Raw genomic sequence first — 23,607 nt, forward strand, 5'->3', positions numbered from 1 at the left:
TCTGCTAAAAGAAAAACTCATGGTGGACCTTCGAAGAACACTCGAGGGAAAAGACCTCGAACTGTGGTTGAAAACTCAGACTAAGATTTTGAGTTGGAATCTGAATTTCTTAAGTCGCCTGTCTCTGTGAAGGTATTTTCTATTTATCTTTTGCTGTTTTTGAGTTTTTTTTTTTTTTTTTTTTTTTTTTTTTTTTCTTTTTTTGTTAAATTCGATTTTTGAAGTTCATATAACTAGGTATATGTTTGTTTTTGTCTCTGTATTTGTAATTGTTTTATATATCTTGTTTGATTTATTTATGTGTTTTTTTTTTAATTTTTATTTGTTGTTTTGTTGGTGTTGTTTCGTTTTATTTTAGGGCAAGGGTAAATCCCCTGTAAAGGTGTTGCCATCATCAGGTGTGGCTGAGGAAATTCCTGTTAATAGGATTGTTGAGGTTTGTCATGTTATGCATTCTGTTCTATGTTTTTTTTTATTGTTATTTTGTAGTGTTTTATGGTGTTTTATCAGTGTTTTTTATTGTTCTATTTTTTAGGATTGGGAATGCAAGTACACCCGATCTCAATTCTATCATTCTAGAGTAGTAACATCTGGGTATTACTCTGTAATTGGAGACATTAAGAGAATTCTAACTGAAAGCCAATTGGAAATTTTTTCAAAATCTGTGTTTGGTTATTTTCTTCGAATTCCGGAGTACATAATTCATTATCAATTGCTTCATTGTTTGCTGTTGAGGGAGGTTCAGCAGCCTAATGGGTTGGAGTTTTGGGTTTGTGTCCAAGGGAAATATCTTAGGTTTAGTATCGAAGAGTTTGCGTTGGTCACGGGGTTAGATTGTCATGTTGATTCTGATTTTTATCAGTTTCAGCAAGATGATAATGAATTGGTCAAACATTGTTTTAAGGGGTACAAAAAAAATTACCAAGGGTGCTATTCAGACTGCGTTTATTGCTAACAATCTTAAGGATAACGACGATCTTGCAGTCAAGTTGGCTGTCTTGTATTTTGTGTAGTGTTATTTGTTGGGTGGTCCCCCGGGTAAAGTTGTTTCGTCTGAGGAAATAGATGTTGTCGATAGTGGTCGATATAATGAATTTGGTTAGGGCAAGCATTGTTTTGATATCACTATGCATTCTTTGAAGGGTAAGATAGATTCTGGTTATAAGAGGGTAGTTCGTAGTGACGAGGATGGTGGGGTATTACAGGTTATTGGGTTTTCCTTTGGCTATTCAATTCTGGTTTTTCGAGTGTTGCCCGTACGTTATTGGGAAACTATCGTTGTACTCAAATGTTGGCATTCCAAGGATTTTGAATTGGCCTAAACTACCCAAGCACAAGGAGGGTCAGGTGAAAATGGATGTCATGAACACCCTCATTTTCGATCGGTCTTTGAAAGAGGTAATTCTGTTGTTTTTTTACACTATTTCTACTGTTGTTTTAATGTTATTTTTGTGTACATTAGTTATACTTTATGTTTTGATTGTTGTTGTTATTTTATAATTTCAGTTTCATGTGCATATTTTTTTTTCGGTTTTTGTTGTTTCAGTTAAAATTAAGAAACATCACTGGAACTTCTGTTGAGAGATTGAGTTTGAGCCTTACTGATTTTTTCTCTGGTGAGACTACTCCCGATGCTGTCAAATTCAAAATTAAAGGTGGTTCCAAGTCTGTTGGTCAACCTGGCTTGATGGGTGCTTCTTCATCATCTGCTCATGAGAATGTCTCCCGAGTTGAGTTTGAGGAACTTAAAAAGAGTCTATCTGTTGTTGTCAGCCAGTAAGGGATACTTATGAAATCTGTTGCTGAGATGAACAAGAAGTTGGACATTCTTATTGAGGTGTTTTTTTAATTGTCTTTACTTTTTTCTGTTATTTTTTTAGTAGTGTTTTTATGTTGTTTTATACAGTAAATTAATTTTTTAAGTTTTTTTTGTTCTCAGTCATCCCAAGGTGGTCTTACTCACAATGGATCTCAGTCTGAAGATGCTCTTCGTTCTTCAGAAAATGAGGATGATGAAGATTCCACTTCAGAGGAAGATGAGGATGATAAAATCGACGATGACAAAGGAGATGAACATCATGACGATGAAACTGATGATGATGATGATGATCTTGGTGGAGCTGGTATTGGTGCTGGTCAGGATGAGGCTCACACGGGGGATGTTCGTAATGATGAGGGTGTTGCTGTCCCCGAGGTTGTTTCGAGGGATGATGATACCGACAAGGTGGATGATGCCAAGAATTCTGACCCTGTGGAACCTGTTGCAGAGATCAAACAGGTGTATTTCTTGTTTGGCCATCATTTTTTTTGTGCCCTTTGTGTGGATTTTGTGTTTTGTGTTTGTTTTAATAGTTTTTTAATGTTGTTTTTGTTGTCAGCCTGAACAGTCTCAAGGTGGGGAGGAGAACATTGATGTTGATGCAACAATTGCATCTGCTGTTAAAGCTGTGGAGAATTTGGTTTGTATTTCTCTTTTTTTTTTCTTTGTAATTTGTGTTTATATGGTATTCTATTGTTGTTTTAATAGTGTTTTGATTGTACTTTTTGAAATAAAAAATAAGTCTTCTTTTTTTCCTTTTTCTTTTTTAGATTGGCTCCTCAACTCATGTCCCTGCTTCTGTTGAGACTTCTGAGAAGACTGATCTTGAAATGGTTGTTTTTCAAGAGACTCCTATTTTACGTCCTCAAAAGAGGGATCAGAAGAAAGGAGCTGTTTTGAAATCTCCATTCATTGAGCTTGCTTCTGGTGCATCTAAATCAGGTTCATCCTCAGTTTTTCCTGATGATTCTGTTTATAAGGTCGTTAAATATGTGCGTGGTTTGTGCCCGTTGGACAACAAGATTGGTGAACCTGTCGATCCGCAATTGGAAGCTGAGTTTGTCACGTGGGTTGATACAGGTCTTAGAAAGCATAAATCTAAGTAAGTATTTTTGTAGGTGTTTTCAGTTATATATCTCTTATTGTTTTCCATTTAGTTTTTAATTTTTTATTTGTGTTTTGACATTTTTTTATTTGTTTTTTTTAGCACAACAACTAATGTGTATTGTAAGGGTAAGGACACAATATTTCTGCCATTTCGTTTTGGTGTTGAGGACATTAGCAACAAGATGTGGTTTCACAACCTTGCCTACCCTAATTGTTTCCTTACCAATTCTGTAAGTTTTTTTTTATTATTATTATTTATATATTTTTGTTGTTGTTTTTTATTTTTTTAATGTTTTTAAGTGTTGTTAGTTTTTTTTATAAGTTTGAATGATTTTTTACTAAATTTTTTTTCTTGTACAGCACATTGACATTATTTTCTATTATCTTCGTAAGAAAATAATGTACTCAGCCGAGCCGAAAATCAAAGTCACCACAACTGATTGCCTTTTTTGTTCTAGCATAACAAGTTTGTATGAGAAGTTTGTTGAGAAAAACAACGATATATCGGTGTTGTCTCTTTCTCACAATGTGGCACAGTACATCCAAGGTGGTAAGATATTATGTGCCACTCCTTGGCATTTGGTTGATCATGTTGTTATGCCTATCAATGTAAAATTACAGGATCATTGGATTTGTGGTCGTCTAAACATAGCTGAGCGGCGGATATATCTGTACAATTCATTGCGTTCTGGAAGGTATATGACAGCTGCCAAAGAGGCTTGCAAGCCTTTTTCTGTTATTTTACCATATTACTTCTCTATGTTAGACTTCAAAGGCCTTCGCAATGAAGCTAAGTTTAGCACGATGGAACCGTTCCCTATTGTTGCTGTTGATGGTTTACCCGAGCAGGTCACAGCGTAAGTTTTATGTATAGTGTTCAATGTTTTTCACTGCTTGTTTGTATTGTTATGTTTTTGTTATGTGACTTTGATTTTTATTAGTGTTCTCATAGTGTCTGTTTTTGTGTTTTCTTATTTTTTTTTCCAGTGATTGTGGTGTTTTTGTAGCATCATTTGCTGAGTATTTCATTGATGGCAAACCCATCCCATCCTCTGGTTTTGATGTGGAAATTCACCGCGATCGTTTGGCTGTGTTATTTTATCAATATGGCATGAAGAAGCAACTTGAGAACATTGAAAGTGAATCCGAGGCCCCTCCCAGCCTTCCCAAGAAGTGATTTGTTTTTTCAATCAGACTGTCATTGTTCTTATGGTTTTTTAATGTTGTTTTTATGTTTTTTTATGTTGTTTTCGAAAACAAACATTGGTGTTCTGTTATGTTTTCTTACGTTTTGTGTGGACAATATGTAATCTTTATTTTTGTATGTTTTTTTTTCTTCTTCTTATGTACAAACAAGTTGTTATGTTAAATTTGTTAGTATTTTCATTTCACATCCCTTCTTTTTATGTTTTTTTTTCTTATAGTTTCTCTGTTTTTTTGAATACAAATATTCATTTCATTATTAAAAACACAAACTGTTTCAATAATAAACTTCATATATATATTTAGGTTAGTATCCAACATCTTTTAATATCCAATATAAAGTATCATCAATCTCTATGTAATCAATGTTTTCAAATAAAAACTGTATTCCCTTTGTATTTCAGAAATTTAAATTCCTCAATATCTCATTCTCAAAACGTATGTGTAGTTTTCTTTTGTTTTTCCACTGTTGTTCTGTTGTTGTTTTTATTCCCTTCTACGTCTTCTGCTGCATGTTCTTTTGTTATGCCCCAGTTCACCACATTTGCTGCACTTGTTGTGTTGATCCTTTTCCCATCCAGCCTTCCTTCTTAATGTTTTTAGTCTTCCTGATTTTACTCTTTCATGCGGAGGCAAGACTATAATATTCTTCACTTCTTCCGGTACCTCCCACTCACTTTGGTGTCCTATTGGGTAAACTGTCCCTGAATAAGTTGCCAGCCAATTTTTTTTTGTGTAGTAATCTGAACAGTAGGTGTACGGGTCCATGTTCATCTCCCTCATCACGGCCACAGAGTGCCCGCATGGCATTTCATCTATTTGGAACCTGTTGCACGTGCATGTTCTTTTTTCTAGGTTTACTTTCCACGATTCTTTCATTCTTGTTACCTCAAACAAGTAATCTGTTGTTGCTTTAACCTGTTTTAAATTTTATTACAAAAAAAAACAAACATAGCTGATATTCTTACAACAACAATACAAAACTATTAAAACAACACTACAACAACACATTTACTTACTGTTTGTTTTTTTTTTTACAAAAAAAAAAAGAAGCATAATTAATATGTTACCTCCAGATTTAATGAGTATGTGTAATTTTTCAATAGTATGTCTTCTCCAGTTGGTGATAGCTTAGTGAAGGTGTTGTGTGCTTTTGTCCTATTAGTATGCGTCCATTGTTGCACCAATGCTCTCAAGCATTCTAGCAGCGTTGTAATTGGTAGCTCCCTTGCTGCCAAATTTATAGCGTTCAGTGATTCTGATATGTTTGAGGTCATTGTAGAATACCTCTTGTTTTGGCTATGAATTCTTGACCACTTTTTATAACCGACTTTTTTTAGGTAAGGTCTTATGCGTTTGTCCAATCCATCAAATTCAGCCATGTGGAACTCGAATTGCTTTTCTGTGTAGGCTTTGACTGCTCCAAAGAATGGCAGATTGTATTTGGCAGCATGTTGTTTGAAGCTTGTTTTAAGGTTGCTCAAAATGTGGTAACCGCAGTAACTGTGTGTAATTTCTGGATAGATTTCTCTTGCTGGTTTGATGAGGCTTTCATTCCTGTCTGAAATTAGGCATTGGTGTTCCCGGACCCCATACACTTCTTTAAATTTTTTGAAGAACCATTTCCAAGATTGGTCATTCTCAGAATCTGCAACACAAAACGCTAGTGGAAAAATATGACCTGCTGCATCTTGTGTGCATGCGCACAACAAAGTTCCCCCATAAGCTACTTTGAGGAACGTTCCGTCCACAACAACTATCGGTTTGCATGCTCCCCACGCTTTTATGGATGCATCCAACGCCATGAAAACAAAGAGCAAGCTGTTGTCTTCTATTTTTTTCAGATCGACAAATGATCCCGGGTTTGTTTTTTCCACCATGTGTAAGAAACTCGGTATTAGGCTGTACGAGTCACTAGCATTACCTCTCAAGTCGTTTATTGCATGTTCCTTACTTCTCCAAGCTTTCATATAGTTCATTTTGATGCCATATCTGTATTTCAACTCCCCTTTTATGTCCATCGGTGTTGCCTTTGTCTTTATGTTCAAGAACTTCGGTTTTATGCATTCCCCTATCAGTTTCGATGTTGCTTGCCTTTGGTCTTCATGCCTAATATTTATGGGGCATGTGTGGATATTTGAGAACCTATTAAAACAAAAACAACATTAAAAAACTTTTAAAACAAAAACAACAAAAACAACATTAAAAAACTATTAAAACAAACCTGTTGCAGAGATCAAACAGGTGTATTTCAGTACAAAGTGTGGAAAAAGGGCATTTGTTCAGGCTGACAACAAAAACAACATTAAAAAACTATTAAAAACAAACCTCCTGATTATGAATGTGTTTGTTGGGCCATTTCTCGATGCTCGTAGTGACCAATTGCAGCTTTCGTAAACACATTTCAGACTGTACTCTTGAGAGTAGGACTTCCACACTTTGTACTGAAAGTTGTTTTTGATTGCGTAGTAGCTCAGGACATTCTTTAGAGTTTCTTTGTCTTTGTATGCCTGTCCTTTTTCCACTTCGGGGTGATGCTTGTCTGTTATTAACTTTGCATTGTTGATGTCGATTTCTGGATCCAGTTTTTTACTGGTGTTTTCAAGTTTTTCTACCATTTCTTCAAAGAACTTGATTTGCATAGTCAATTATGTCGAATTTGTCGTTCTCATCTTCTATTGTTTCTGACTGTTCCCCTTCTTCTGTTTGCTGTCCCGTTGTGTATGATTCTGTTGTTGCTATGTTGTTTTCAAGCGTTGTTGTGTTGTTTTCGATCATTGCCACATTATATTCATACGGTGTTGTTGTGGATATCAAATTTGGTGTTGCAGCAGGTGTTGTGTTGTTGTTTTGCTGGTTGACGCATAATGGATATGTGGTGAAATCTGTTTCCTTGATTTTCAATTCCAAGTAAAAGTAGAGGCTTCGATCGTTGCATATTTTGATCGATGGTATTCCTTCTTTAGCTTGGTACTGTATTTGTAGTGTTGTGCTTTTTGGAAATTATTTTACCAGGATCTTAGATCTACTCACAAGTATGTTTATTAACATCCTAAATAAGAACTTTCTAAAACGATAAATTAAACACATATAAAGTTTAGGAAACCTTACATTGGGTGCAGCGGAATAATATGACTCATTCCGTTCAGATATCTAGCCCTTGATTCCTTTCTGTAGCAGAGCATTATCAATATCTGAACCTGGATCTCTTTCTCTGAATCTTTGATGCTGAATCTCCTTTGCTGATGATCTTTCTTCACGATCTTCCTCACTATGATTGAGGTATCACTTGATGTGTGTGGGCACTACTCATACACTAAGGATTTCAAAATATTGAAGAAGAAGAGAGAGAGTGGTCAGCTAAAGATAGGGAGAGAGAAGGCTCAGTTTTTCTGATTCAGAAAGTCTGAAGAAAAGTGTAATTTTCCTGAAGCCTTCACTATCTATTTATAGCATTCCACTAGGGTTAGATTTGAATTATATGGCATTAAAATAATAAAAAAATCAACTTAAAATAGCTACAAAGGTGGCCGGCCAAGCATTAGTGGATTGGGCCTTGGGTTTTGCAATTTTGCAATTTTAACACCTTTTGTATCTGATTTTCTCAAAAATGCCAATTTCCTAATTCAAACATTTAAATGCCAATTCTAACTATTTAATAACTATAAATAATTATTAAATAATATTGTCATTTATCATATTTATTAATTGAACCATACAAAGTATCATAATTAACAAATATGCCCCTAAAACTCTTTCTTTACAATTTCGCCCTTACTTAGTGAAAAATTCACAAACAGACATAGTCTAATTTGAGAATTATAATTGATTAATCAAAACCAATTAGATGAGTCTTACAAGCAATATTATCTCAACTAGTGGGGGGACCATGGGTCTATATAACCGAGCTTCCAATAAGTAGATCAAGAATTTAGCACTAAAATTCACTAACTTATTAATTCTTCGTTGAATCCACGCATAGAACTTAGAATTGCACTCTCAGTATATAGAATGCTCTATATGTTCCACCATATAGACACATCATTAGTTATCCATTGTTATAATCCTAATGTGATCAATGATCCTCTATATGAATGATCTACACTGTAAAGGGATTAAATTACCGTTACACCCTACAATGTATTTATTCCTTAAAACACTTGACCCCGTATAAATGATATTTCAACTAATGTGAAATATGTACTCCACCATTTATGTTCGTTTGGTCAAGCTCGAAGGAGATCATCCTTTGCTTACTATTCGCCAGATAGAAGCTATAGATTCCATGTTTATGCTAGCGCTCCCACTCAATTGCACTACCGTGTTCCCAAAATGTACGTATCACCCTGACCTAAAAGTAGGCTTAACTAACAAATCAAAGAACACGAATAGCCTTTCAAGATTGAGCCTAATCATATCAGGATTAAGATCATTTGATCTAGGATCAACTAGGCGATATTGACTTGAATAGATATTACGGTAAGTTTAATAAATCTAAGTCAAAGTTCAATATCGGTCCCTTCCGATGCATACTCCATGCATCCAACCTGAGCTTTACTTTAACCAATGCTCTGGAAATAACATAGCACTTTTCCAAATGCAAGTAAACTCTGTTGTAGATTATCATATCAGTAAAATCCTATGTCTGATAAATCTAGGAAACTTTATTCACATAGTCATGTTTACTTTCCAATGTGTTGACGGCACAATAAACAGGATCAAGTATGTGAAAAGGATTTCAGATGAATTTATACATTATGTACATATAATCATGAAATAAATCATGTGAACCATGCAACACTAAATGTTATTTCTGATCTATATTAATAAGTAAATCTGATTATATTGAAATGAGTTTTATTTAGGGCATAAAACCCAACAAAACCCCACTTGCACTAATATAAAACAAAAAGTGCGTTTCAAATATTCTCAACACATTGATATGCAAATCAAGTGCGGTCCACCCCTAACCACTTAGATGACCTAATCAAAATCTTAAGAAAAGCTAGAACCATTAACCATGGTTTGTTAGCTATTCTAAGTGATTAGGGGTGGACCATCCCATTGTCAATAGATAAGAAAGTGTTTGTTCAAACAAATACTACTTTTCTAAGAAAATGACTAAGTCTGAAAAAACAAGTAGCAAATAAAGGAGATATTTAATTCTTGATTCCAAAAGTGTTCTATCATCTTATATAACATATGATGATCCCACTGCCTCTGTTGTCTTGTCACAACCGAAGAGATTAATACCATTTTCTTAGACATAATTCACGGTACCTTGTCGTAGTGGGAGAGTTTCTAGGAACTCACCTTCTTATGACTTGGGAGACACTAGTGATTAAAATCCATTGTGAGTTTAAACAAGTAATGGATTGTCAAGATAAGAAACTAAGAAGAAAAGCCAATAGAACTATGGTTTAATCCATTCACATGGAATAACCTAAAGTTTTCTATTACAAGGACATAAAAGGAAATTTTAGTTAATAAGTCTACTCTATGGACTTAACAAACTTCCTGTTCCTAGTATTATAGGTTTGATTTTATCTAAACCTATGGCTTGTGGTATACCTGGTAATTACTTACTCTAATGCAAGCAACTTACTTTAGTAAGATGCTGAAGCATTTTCTTTCTAATGGAAATCTATAGAAGCTTCACAACTTCTTAGGTATAGATTTTATTTATCTAAGGAAAAGTCTCAACTATTCCAGAAAAGATAAAGCCATGAAAGAATTTCTTAAATCAACAGTGAGAGGTCTTAGATATGCTTTTGTATGCCTTAGACCAGACACCTGCTGTTGAGTGGGAGTAATGAGTAGGTATCAGATTAATCCAGGAGAAGAACATTGGAAGACAATCAAGTAAATCTTAAGATAAAGAAGAGGAACTATATGTTAGTCTATAAGGGTGTGTTTAAAACTCTTAGACTACACCATATCAGATTTCGAAATTTGCCTTTGTGCTAGTAAATCTTTCTGATAAGATGGTGATTACTCTGGGGGTGGAATAGTGATTTTGGAGAAGTGTAAAAACCTATCTGAAGTCTCTAGGTCTACCAGAGAGGGACTGAATGTTAAGGTTGCAGGAAAGGAACTTATTCAGTCTAAGGAAAGTTCTATACATTTTTGGCATCATTCCAAATTGCCTTAAACTACTAGTGTTAATTTCCTGATTAACCAGAAGTAGTTGCCAAAGATATAGAATCCAGTATCCCAAGAGAGTAAACATATAGAGAGGAATTTCACATTATCAATGATTTTGTGATTAAAGGAAGAGTAATGGTGGAGAAAAGGTTGTGGTTAATTCAACCTTTCAGATCCTATTACGAGGAGTTTACTACTACTACACTTGATTTGCATATCAATGTGTTGAGATTATTTGGAACGCACTTTTTGTTTTATATTAGTGCAAGTGGGAGTTTGTTGGGTTTTATGCCCTAAATAAAACTCATTTCAATATAATCAGATTTACTTATTAATATAGATCAGAAATAACATTTAATGTTGCATGGTTCACATGATTTATTTCATGATTATATGTACATAATGTATAAATTCATCTGAAACCCTTTTCACATACTTGATCCTGTTTATTGTGCCATCAACACATTGGAAAGTAAACATGACTATGTGAATAAAGTTTCCTAGATTTATCAGACATAGGGTTTTACTGATATGATAATCTACAACAGAGTTTACTTGCATTTGGAGAAGTGCTATGTTCTTTCCAGAGCATTGGTTAAAGTAAAGCTCAGGTTGGATGCATGGAGTATGCATCGGAAGGGACCGATATTGAACTTTGACTTAGATTTATTAAACTTACCGTAATATCTATTCAAGTCAATATCGCCTAGTTGATCCTAGATCAAATGATCTTAATCCTGATATGATTAGGCTCAATCTTGAAAGGCTATTCGTGTTCTTTGATTTGTTAGTTAAGCCTACTTTTAGGTCAGGGTGATACGTACATTTTGGGAACACGGTAGAGCAATTGAGTGGGAGCGCTAGCATAAACATGGAATCTATAGCTTCTATGTGGCGAATAGTAAGCAAAGGATGATCTCCTTCGAGCTTGACCAAACGAACATAAATGGTGGAGTACTCATTTCACATAAGCTGAAATATCATTTATACGGGGTCAAGTGTTTTAAGGAATAAATACATAGTAGGGTGTAACGGTAATTTAATTCCTTTACAGTGTAGATCATTCATATAGAGGATCATTGATCACATTAGGATTATAACAATGGATAACTAATGATGTATCTATATGGTGGAACATATAGAGCATTCTATATACTGAGAGTGCAATTCTAAGTTCTATGCGTGGATTCAACGAAGAATTAATAAGTTAGTGAATTTTAGTGCTAAATTCTTGATCTACTTATTGGAAGCTCGGTTATATAGACCCATGGTCCCCCCACTAGTTGAGATAATATTGCTTGTAAGACTCATGTAATTGGTTTTGATTAATCAATTATAATTCTCAATTTAGAGTATGTCTATTTGTGAATTTTTCACTAAGTAAGGGCGAAATTGTAAAGAAAGAGTTTATAGGGGCATATTTGTTAATTATGATACTTTGTATGGTTCAATTAATAAATATGATAAATGACAATATTATTTAATAATTATTTATAGTTATTAAATAGTTAGAATTGGCATTTAAATGGTTGAATTAGAAAATTGGCATTTTTGAGAAAATCAGATGCAGAAAAGATAAAATTGCAAAATTGCAAAAAGTGAGGCCCAAATCCACTAGTATAGGGCCTGCCACTTTTGTTGGAAATTTAAACTGATATTTTCATTATTTTAATGCCAAATAATTCAAACCTAACCCTAGTGGAATGCTATAAATAGATAGTGAAGGCTTCAGGAAAATTACACTAAAATTTCTACACTTCTGATTCAGAAAAAAAAAACTGAGCCTTCTCTCTCCCTATCTTTAGCTGCCACTTCTTCTTTCTCTTCCTCATTGAGATTTCGAAATTCTTAGTGTAAGAGTAGTGCCCACACACAGCAAGTGATACCTCAATCATAGTGAGGAAGATCGTGAAGAAAGATCATCAGCAAAGGAGTTTCAGCATCAAGGATTCAGAGAAAGAGATCCAGGTTCAGATATTGATAATGCTCTGCTACAGAAAGGAATCAAGGGCTAGATATCTGAACGGAAGGAGTCATTATATTCCGCTGCACCCAATGTAAGGTTTCCTAAACTTTATATGTGTTTATTTCATCGTTTTAGAAAGTTCATATTTAGGGTGTTAATCAACATACTTGTGAGTAGATCTAAGATCCTGGTAAAATAATTTCCAACAACTGGTATCAGAGCCATGGTAATTGATTTAGTTGCAAGAAATTTGGACTTTAAAACGATTGTTTGTATGTTCTTTGGATGGTATCATGTTGTATTGAGTGTTATTTGATGATTGATTGATGTTTGTGAAATTTTCGTGAAAAATAATTGCGATTTTATCTCTAGAATTATTTTTATTGGATAGTATGGAAACAATTAAGCAAGTTAGCCTTTTACAGAACTCAATTTCGATTTTATTTGAATTAGTTATGATTTTTTGAAGATTCGAAAAAATCGAAGCTGTGCTGAAATTTTCTTGCGATCGCGAAAACTGTCCGTACAGTTCACAATTTTTTCGTTTTTCTTCGATTTTTCATGCTTTTTCATGGAATTAACTTCCGATTTTTTGTATAGTTTTGTATTTATACTATTACTATTCCTAATTCAATTCTAATTATCATTTTGAATTAATTTAATATTTTTTAAATTTTATTCAAGATATTAGTGTAATTTGAATTTGAATAGAATTAGTATCTATCTTCTTGCTTAAAAATCTATCTTATTTTTAAATTTGATTATATCTTATCTTAATTTTAAATTTAAGGTCAGATTTTATATATATATTTTTAAATTAAATCTCTTTTAGATATTTTGACCTTATTTAAATTTAAAATAAGATAATTATAATCATGTAATTTTAAATAGATGTAAGATATTTTGCTAACTTTTAAATTTTGTTATTTTATTTATTTAAATTAAATTTAAAATCTGAAAAAGATATTTAACTTATCTTTTCTAATTTTTATTTAATTTTTATTTATAAAATAACATTTAAATTTTAAAAGTAGTTAGCAAATTTTGAAATGATATTTAGGTTGGTTGGAACCTAGTTTTTCAAAATTGTAGGTTTAATTTTAAATTTAATTTTTTTTTTTTAAAATTTTGAATGATTCAAATTTTTTTAAAATTTTCGAAAAATTATTTTTTAATTAATTAATTATTTCGAAATTAATTATTTAATTTAAAATTAAATAAATCCTACATCCAACTATCCAGCTAACCTTGTTGCAGTAGTATGTGTTTTAGCTTGTTGTAAGTTTTCAAAACCTATTATTACTTGATTGCAAATAGCCATGGTTACTTTTTGCCAGATCTAATGATCTGATGGCTCCATTGGTCAAGATAATAATTTGTAACAGGTATATTTACAATCTTCTTTCATCTGTGTATGACCTAACAACATGATAGGACCCATCCAAAGTGTGCCTGTGTGAGCCTATGTGTTTAATTTTATTATAGATGCATATAGGTTGTTGTTGCTAAAATAAATTATCATAGTTCTTGATAGAATTTATTTAGGCCCATTTAGTTTTTGGGCCTATTCAATTAATAACAGTTGTTCTTATTAAGGTTAAATTCCTCTCTTTTGGGCCTTGTGTGAGAGTTGGGAGCCATAGAAGTGGGTACGACATACTGAACCCAGCACCCCCTCACACAAACCACCCCAATTGTGAAGGCCCATTTGCCTGATTTGAATGACTGTACTAGGTTAATTACACTAGTTTAACCTAATTAAAATTGATTAGCAACATAATTAATTTCATTTATTTTGAAATTAATTTAAGAAAATTATAGTTTAAAGAATTTTTTATTCTAAGCTAAACTATATGTATTTTCTTGTATTTAATTAAATATAGAATTATAACCATCTAGATTCTTTCTGGAACTTAATTTAAATTTTTCATTAAATATTCCTATTTAAGTTGATATTTAGTTATCTTCAACTAACCAACTTAAATCTGAATATCTTTTGAATTCAAAATTTCAAAATTAAGTTGATGAATTTTAGGCATTGGTTATTAAGATTCTTTAGATATTTTTTACGTTAATATCTTTTCGAATATTAACTTAAAATGGAATATTTTCAAATTAAGTGGTTACAACTTAATTTTTGATATTTAATTAAATTTAAATTTGAAAATTATTTAAGTTCTAGATTTTTTCTAATACAACTTAAATTAGATATTTTTTTTCAAATTCTGTGGAAAAGATACTTAGTCAAATAAGATATTTTCTAGATAGTTATTTCTAGACTACTTATTATTTCTAATATTAAATATGAAAATATTATAAATTGTGAAATTAATTATTTAATTAATTTTGGTACAATTTATTTTAAGTATATTTTTCCTAGTATTAAACTAGCAATTAATAATTAAGCATTCTCTACACTTAATTATTTATTTCTTGAATTTAATACATTTAATTAATTTGAAAATTAAATATCTAAGTTGATTTTTATCATCATACTTAAATATTTCTTTTTCATGACATTTAATTAAATAGAAAATTATTTTTAGTTCAAATTTATTTTTTCAACTAAATTTAAATAATTTTCAAAATATATTTTTTTCTTTATTTTATTAATCAATTTTCGAAATTTCATTTCTTAAATGCTAGAATTTCGAATTTTATCTTGAAAAATAGATTAAGTTGTAAATTAATTATTTATTTTAATTAATTCTTGGATCAACTTAAATCAATGATTTTTTCATTTATTGATTAATTTAAAATAAATTGAATTAAAGTATATTATTAGAAATTGAATTAATTAGTCAAAGGAAAATCTAGATAGATGATATTTTTGCTTGAAGTATTTTTCTAGTGTATTTAATTAAATAGAAAATTAATATTTAAGTTGATTTTCATCATCATACTTAAATATTTGAGATTTTTCTTATATATATTTAATTAAATAGGAAAATTATATTTTTTGTTGTAAATTAATTTTATTAATTAATTTTGGGCCAACATTAAATTAGAATAATTTTTCCAGGATTTATTTTTTATTTTAATATGCATTTTTCGAAAATTGTATTCTTATATACTTTAATTTTTCAAAATGCAATATATATTTATAGAAAATTAAATTTGAGTTGTAAATTAATTTAAATTAATTTTGTAACAACTTAAATTGAATATTTTTCTAAATATTTATTGGAAATTATTACTAAGATGGAAATAATTCATGTTATTTTCATATCCATCTAAGTAAAATTTATAAATATTAAATTAAAATTTATATTTGGAATTTTTCATTCTAAATTGGAAATTTTAATTAAATAAATATATATTTAAAATAAATAGAATAAATAAAGAGAATAAAAGAAAATACAACTCTCTTTAAATAATGAGCTTTATTATTAAGACATTCGATCTCCATTGTGGGTTTTACACCGAGTTTGTTTTAGTGAGTAATCCTCCCTAATGGAGGAACGTTCATTAGCAATTTCGCACCGTTTAACCTCGCATGATAAGTAGTTTGTAAGTGTTTTGTATGGTATGGATCACCCTAATGGTGGCGACCATACTTGACTTGCAAATTATGAAACAATGGTGGAAGCTCATAAGATAGAATTGCCTTGACTCTCGCCTAAACGGGACAACGCTGAATTCCAATCTTGATCGAATAAAAGGTTGCTAGAATGTTTAACATTTTAGACGAGCTGACAACTCTATTCAATGAATGGTAGCTTTGACTCTCGCCTAAACGGGACACTGATATCAATTTGTTGAAAACCTTAGAAATTATTTAGGATTTTAAGTTTTAGTATTTTCACTAGTCATTCCTACTTGCTATATGTTTATAATTTCTGAATTGTGTATGAATTTATATTGAACCATGTTATTTCTGTTATTAAGTTGTAGTTTAATTTCGAATCTTCATTGTTGGTCTAACATGTTTGTTTTTCTAATGAGATAAATCCCTAATGAATTTTCACCATTAGACATATATAATAGTGTAAGATCTCGAAAGATAAATATTGTATATGCAACATCTAGCTGTTCATCAATTGATGACACCTTAGACTAGTATTTTTACAATATGAAACAAGAAGATTACATAAATAAGATTACTTTGTCTTTCGCTAATCGAAGCATCGTTGGATTCTTATTTATAAACGAAATTATCCTAATTCCTCTTAGCTTATTCATTTCGAATTAGCTTCAAAACATATCATTGGATGAATGGTCTATAAATCATTTCATGTCATTATATTTTCTCTTAAGAAATTAAATGACGCATATGATTATAATCCCGAAATTCTATTCCCAATTGATATAAATCCTCAATCTTAGAAATCTCCTACTTGTATGGGCAAATCTGACTTAGAGTTTGTATTAGTAGTGGTGGTCCAAGAAAGAATTATTCATTATATTTGGTTGAATTTAAGTCTTTGACTTTAATTTTAGAATCCAAACGTAAATTTTCTTATATTTCTAATTCCAGAATACAATACAGTTACACTTTCTCAAGTGTTTAATATCCATCTTCTATTAATGGATTAAAACTGTATGGAATATGAGTTAGGTATTCTGTGACCAACATCCACTTGCAGTATTCTAAGAACTCTTTGATGTAACTAAACCTATGTCATCAATAGACACTACCATTCTTTTAATCTATGGCATTTGTATCTTGTTCATAGTGGATTTGACAAGATCAATCTCTGCAAAGAGTTAATATGCCTATATCCACTGAAAGTAGTTCATCTCATTCGCAGATGGATGTACATTCAGGGGTGGATATGAGTTTTTCGTTGTATTCTTAAAACGATAACTCTAGATTATACCTTTTAGCAAAGAAATTTGAAATGTTTGAAAAATTTCATTAATTTCTAGCAATGGTTAAAACCATTAAGGTAAGTGGTTAAAGATCTTGCGGGCGATGGGGGTGGAGAAATAGTTAGTAGATATGCAGTTCAAAGATCATTAAATTGATTTTTGAATTATATCCAAACTTACCTCCCCAGAAATTTCGAGTTGCATGTTGATGATTAGTTACTAGTTGTTGCCTAATTCCTTCTATGGTAATACAATTTCAGAATGATGTAATGGTTGTATACCTAATGTAAATCATTACTAGATTCATGGATGACCTAATCAAAATCTTAAGAAAAGCTAGAACCATTAACCATGGTTTGTTAGCTATTCTAAGTGGTTAGGGGTGGACCATCCCATTGTCAATAGATAAGAAAGTGTTTGTTCAAACAAATACTACTTTTCTAAGATAATGACTAAGTCTGAAAACAAGTAGCAAATAAAGGAGATATTTAATTCTTGATTCCAAAAGTGTTCTATCATCTTATATAACATATGATGATCCCACTGCCTCTGTTGTCTTGTCACAACCGAAGAGATCAATACCATTTAGTTTTCTTAGACATAATTCACGGTGCCTTGTCGTAGTGGGAGAGTTTCTAGGAACTCACCTTCTTATGACTTGGGAGACACTAGTGATTTAAATCCATTATGAGTTTAAACAAGTAATGGATTGTCAAGATAAGAAACTAAGAAGAAAGCCAATAGAACTATGGTTTAATCCATTCACATGGAATAACCTAAAGTTTTCTATTACAAGGACATAAAAGGAAATTTTAGTTAATAAGTCTATTCTATAGACTTAACAAAACTTCCTGTTCCTAGTATTATAGGTTCGAGTTTATCTAAACCTATGGCTTGTGGTATACCTGGTAATTACTTACTCTAATGCAAGCAACTTAATTTTTGATATTTAATTAAATTTAAATTTGAAAATTATTTAAGTTCTAGATTTTTTCTAATACAACTTAAATTAGATATTTTTTTTCAAATTCTGTGGAAAAGATACTTAGTCAAATAAGATATTTTCTAGATAGTTATTTCTAGACTACTTATTATTTCTAATATTAAATATGAAAATATTATAAATTGTGAAATTAATTATTTAATTAATTTTGGTACAATTTATTTTAAGTATATTTTTCCTAGTATTAAACTAGCAATTAATAATTAAGCATTCTCTACACTTAATTATTTATTTCTTGAATTTAATACATTTAATTAATTTGAAAATTAAATATCTAAGTTGATTTTTATCATCATACTTAAATATTTCTTTTTCATGACATTTAATTAAATAGAAAATTATTTTTAGTTCAAATTTATTTTTTCAACTAAATTTAAATAATTTTCAAAATATATTTTTTTCTTTATTTTATTAATCAATTTTCGAAATTTCATTTCTTAAATGCTAGAATTTCGAATTTTATCTTGAAAAATAGATTAAGTTGTAAATTAATTATTTATTTTAATTAATTCTTGGATCAACTTAAATCAATGATTTTTTCATTTATTGATTAATTTAAAATAAATTGAATTAAAGTATATTATTAGAAATTGAATTAATTAGTCAAAGGAAAATCTAGATAGATGATATTTTTGCTTGAAGTATTTTTCTAGTGTATTTAATTAAATAGAAAATTAATATTTAAGTTGATTTTCATCATCATACTTAAATATTTGAGATTTTTCTTATATATATTTAATTAAATAGGAAAATTATATTTTTTGTTGTAAATTAATTTTATTAATTAATTTTGGGCCAACATTAAATTAGAATAATTTTTCCAGGATTTATTTTTTATTTTAATATGCATTTTTCGAAAATTGTATTCTTATATACTTTAATTTTTCAAAATGCAATATATATTTATAGAAAATTAAATTTGAGTTGTAAATTAATTTAAATTAATTTTGTAACAACTTAAATTGAATATTTTTCTAAATATTTATTGGAAATTATTACTAAGATGGAAATAATTCATGTTATTTTCATATCCATCTAAGTAAAATTTATAAATATTAAATTAAAATTTATATTTGGAATTTTTCATTCTAAATTGGAAATTTTAATTAAATAAATATATATTTAAAATAAATAGAATAAATAAAGAGAATAAAAGAAAATACAACTCTCTTTAAATAATGAGCTTTATTATTAAGACATTCGATCTCCATTGTGGGTTTTACACCGAGTTTGTTTTAGTGAGTAATCCTCCCTAATGGAGGAACGTTCATTAGCAATTTCGCACCGTTTAACCTCGCATGATAAGTAGTTTGTAAGTGTTTTGTATGGTATGGATCACCCTAATGGTGGCGACCATACTTGACTTGCAAATTATGAAACAATGGTGGAAGCTCATAAGATAGAATTGCCTTGACTCTCGCCTAAACGGGACAACGCTGAATTCCAATCTTGATCGAATAAAAGGTTGCTAGAATGTTTAACATTTTAGACGAGCTGACAACTCTATTCAATGAATGGTAGCTTTGACTCTCGCCTAAACGGGACACTGATATCAATTTGTTGAAAACCTTAGAAATTATTTAGGATTTTAAGTTTTAGTATTTTCACTAGTCATTCCTACTTGCTATATGTTTATAATTTCTGAATTGTGTATGAATTTATATTGAACCATGTTATTTCTGTTATTAAGTTGTAGTTTAATTTCGAATCTTCATTGTTGGTCTAACATGTTTGTTTTTCTAATGAGATAAATCCCTAATGAATTTTCACCATTAGACATATATAATAGTGTAAGATCTCGAAAGATAAATATTGTATATGCAACATCTAGCTGTTCATCAATTGATGACACCTTAGACTAGTATTTTTACAATATGAAACAAGAAGATTACATAAATAAGATTACTTTGTCTTTCGCTAATCGAAGCATCGTTGGATTCTTATTTATAAACGAAATTATCCTAATTCCTCTTAGCTTATTCATTTCGAATTAGCTTCAAAACATATCATTGGATGAATGGTCTATAAATCATTTCATGTCATTATATTTTCTCTTAAGAAATTAAATGACGCATATGATTATAATCCCGAAATTCTATTCCCAATTGATATAAATCCTCAATCTTAGAAATCTCCTACTTGTATGGGCAAATCTGACTTAGAGTTTGTATTAGTAGTGGTGGTCCAAGAAAGAATTATTCATTATATTTGGTTGAATTTAAGTCTTTGACTTTAATTTTAGAATCCAAACAGAAATTTTCTTATATTTCTAATTCCAGAATACAATACAGTTACACTTTCTCAAGTGTTTAATATCCATCTTCTATTAATGGATTAAAACTGTATGGAATATGAGTTAGGTATTCTGTGACCAACATCCACTTGCAGTATTCTAAGAACTCTTTGATGTAACTAAACCTATGTCATCAATAGACACTACCATTCTTTTAATCTATGGCATTTGTATCTTGTTCATAGTGGATTTGACAAGATCAATCACTGCAAAGAGTTAATATGCCTATATCCACTGAAAGTAGTTCATCTCATTCGCAGATGGATGTACATTCAGGGGTGGATATGAGTTTTTCGTTGTATTCTTAAAACGATAACTCTAGATTATACCTTTTAGCAAAGAAATTTGAAATGTTTGAAAAATTTCATTAATTTCTAGCAATGGTTAAAACCATTAAGGTAAGTGGTTAAAGATCTTGCGAACTGATGGGGGTGGAGAAATAGTTAGTAGATATGCAGTTCAAAGATCATTAAATTGATTTTTGAATTATATCCAAACTTACCTCCCCAGAAATTTCGAGTTGCATGTTGATGATTAGTTACTAGTTGTTGCCTAATTCCTTCTATGGTAATACAATTTCAGAATGATGTAATGGTTGTATACCTAATGTAAATCATTACTAGATTCATGGATGACCTAATCAAAATCTTAAGAAAAGCTAGAACCATTAACCATGGTTTGTTAGCTATTCTAAGTGGTTAGGGGTGGACCATCCCATTGTCAATAGATAAGAAAGTGTTTGTTCAAACAAATACTACTTTTCTAAGATAATGACTAAGTCTGAAAACAAGTAGCAAATAAAGGAGATATTTAATTCTTGATTCCAAAAGTGTTCTATCATCTTATATAACATATGATGATCCCACTGCCTCTGTTGTCTTGTCACAACCGAAGAGATCAATACCATTTAGTTTTCTTAGACATAATTCACGGTGCCTTGTCGTAGTGGGAGAGTTTCTAGGAACTCACCTTCTTATGACTTGGGAGACACTAGTGATTTAAATCCATTATGAGTTTAAACAAGTAATGGATTGTCAAGATAAGAAACTAAGAAGAAAGCCAATAGAACTATGGTTTAATCCATTCACATGGAATAACCTAAAGTTTTCTATTACAAGGACATAAAAGGAAATTTTAGTTAATAAGTCTATTCTATAGACTTAACAAAACTTCCTGTTCCTAGTATTATAGGTTCGAGTTTATCTAAACCTATGGCTTGTGGTATACCTGGTAATTACTTACTCTAATGCAAGCAACTTACTTCAGTAAGATGCTGAAGCATTTTCTTTCTAATGGCAATCTATAGAAGCTTCACAACTTCTTAGGTATAGATTTTATTTATCTAAGGAAAAGTCTTAACTATTCCAGAAAAGATAAAGCCATGAAAGAATTTCTTATATCAACAGTGAGAGGTCTTAGATATGCTTTTGTATGCCTTAGACCAGACACCTGCTGTTGAGTGGGAGTAATGAGTAGGTATCAGATTAATCCAGGAGAAGAACATTGGAAGACAATCAAGTAAATCCTAAGATTAAGAAGAGGAACTATATGTTAGTCTATAAGGGTGTGTTTAAAACTCTTAGACTACACCATATCAGATTTCGAAATTTGCCTTTGTGCTAGTAAATCTTTCTGATAAGATGGTGGTTACTCTGGGGGTGGAATAGTGATTTTGGAGAAGTGTAAAAACCTATCTGAAGTCTCTAGGTCTACCAGAGAGGGACTGAATGTTAAGGTTGCAGGAAAGGTACTTATTCAGTCTAAGGAAAGTTCTATACATTTTTGGCATCATTCCAAATTGCCTTAAACTACTAGTGTTAATTTCCTGATTAACCAAAAGTAGTTGCCAAAGGTATAGAATCCAGTATCCCAATAGAGTAGACATATAGAGAGGAATTTCACATTATCAATGATTTTGTGATTAAGGAAGAGTAATAGTGGAGAAAAGGTTGTGGTTAATTCAACCTTTCAGATCCTATTACGAGGAGTTTACTACTACTACACTTGATTTGCATATCAAGGTGTTGAGATTATTTGAAACACACTTTTTGTTTTATATTAGTGCAAGTGGGAGTTTGTTGGGTTTTATGCCCTAAATAAAACTCATTTCAATATAATCAGATTTGCTTATTAATATAGATCAGAAATAACATTTAATGTTGCATGGTTCACATGATTTATTTCATGATTATATGTACATAATGTATAAATTCATCTGAAACCCTTTTCACATACTTGATCCTGTTTATTGTGCCGTCAACACATTGGAAAGTAAACATGACTATGTGAATAAAGTTTCCTAGATTTATCAGACACAGGGTTTTACTGATATGATAATCTACAACAAGAGTTTACTTGTATTTGGAAAAATACTATGTTCTTTCCAGAACATTGGTTAAAGTAAAGCTCAGGTTGGATGCATGGAGTATGCATCGGAAGGGACCGATATTGAACTTTGACTTAGATTTATTAAACTTACCGTAATATCTATTCAAGTCAATATCGCCTAGTTGATCCTAGATCAAATGATCTTAATCCTGATATGATTAGGCTCAATCTCGAGAGGCTATTCGTGTTCTTTGATTTGTTAGTTAAGCCTACTTTTAGGTCAGGGTGATACGTACATTTTGGGAACACGGTAGTGCAATTGAGTGGGAGCGCTAGCATAAACATGGAATCTATAGCTTCTATCTGGCGAATAGTAAGCAAAGGATGATCTCCTTCGAGCTTGACCAAACGAACATAAATGGTGGAGTACTCATTTCACAATAGCTGAAATATCATTTATACGGGGTCAAGTGTTTTAAGGAATAAATACATTGTAGGGTGTAACGGTAATTTAATTCCTTTACAGTGTAGATCATTCATATAGAGGATCATTGATCACATTAGGATTATAACAATGGATAACTAATGATGTGTCTATATGGTGGAACATATAGAGCATTCTATATACTGAGAGTGCAATTCTAAGTTCTATGCGTGGATTCAACGAAGAATTAATAAGTTAGTGAATTTTAGTGCTAAATTCTTGATCTACTTATTGGAAGCTCGGTTATATAGACCCATGGTCCCCGCACTAGTTGAGATAATATTGCTTGTAAGACTCATATAATTAGTTTTGATTAATCAATTATAATTCTCAAATTAGACTATGTCTATTTGTGAATTTTTCACTAAGTAAGGGCGAAATTGTAAAGAAAGAGTTTTAGGGGCATATTTGTTAATTATGATACTTTGTATGGTTCAATTAATAAATA

General features: G+C 30.9%; 3 protein-coding genes across 3 annotated transcripts; 2 read left to right on the top strand and 1 right to left on the bottom strand.

The window, feature by feature from the left end:
• The first annotated feature begins 1,555 nt into the window (after positions 1–1,555).
• On the top strand, positions 1,556–4,419 carry LOC133035792 (uncharacterized). Its single transcript, XM_061112066.1, has 4 exons — positions 1,556–2,921; positions 3,027–3,156; positions 3,287–3,783; positions 3,914–4,419. The coding sequence occupies exons 1-4, from the start codon at positions 2,650–2,652 to the stop codon at positions 4,101–4,103; spliced, it is 1,089 nt and encodes a 362-aa protein (XP_060968049.1). The 5' UTR covers positions 1,556–2,649; the 3' UTR covers positions 4,104–4,419.
• LOC133036151 (uncharacterized) lies at positions 1,790–2,548 on the top strand. Its single transcript, XM_061112647.1, has 4 exons — positions 1,790–1,837; positions 1,940–2,278; positions 2,379–2,459; positions 2,528–2,548. The coding sequence occupies exons 1-4, from the start codon at positions 1,790–1,792 to the stop codon at positions 2,546–2,548; spliced, it is 489 nt and encodes a 162-aa protein (XP_060968630.1).
• A 196-nt stretch (positions 4,420–4,615) lies between the features above and the next one.
• On the bottom strand, positions 4,616–6,747 carry LOC133036152 (uncharacterized). Its single transcript, XM_061112648.1, has 4 exons — positions 6,458–6,747; positions 6,354–6,416; positions 5,200–6,274; positions 4,616–5,047 (listed from the first exon to the last, which is right to left on the bottom strand). Exons 1-4 carry the CDS (start codon positions 6,745–6,747, stop codon positions 4,616–4,618), a joined length of 1,860 nt encoding a protein of 619 aa, XP_060968631.1.
• Between the last annotated feature and the right edge of the window lie 16,860 nt (positions 6,748–23,607).

Source organism: Cannabis sativa, chromosome 3 (genome assembly GCF_029168945.1).
Source record: "Cannabis sativa cultivar Pink pepper isolate KNU-18-1 chromosome 3, ASM2916894v1, whole genome shotgun sequence".
Taxonomy (NCBI): domain Eukaryota; kingdom Viridiplantae; phylum Streptophyta; class Magnoliopsida; order Rosales; family Cannabaceae; genus Cannabis; species Cannabis sativa.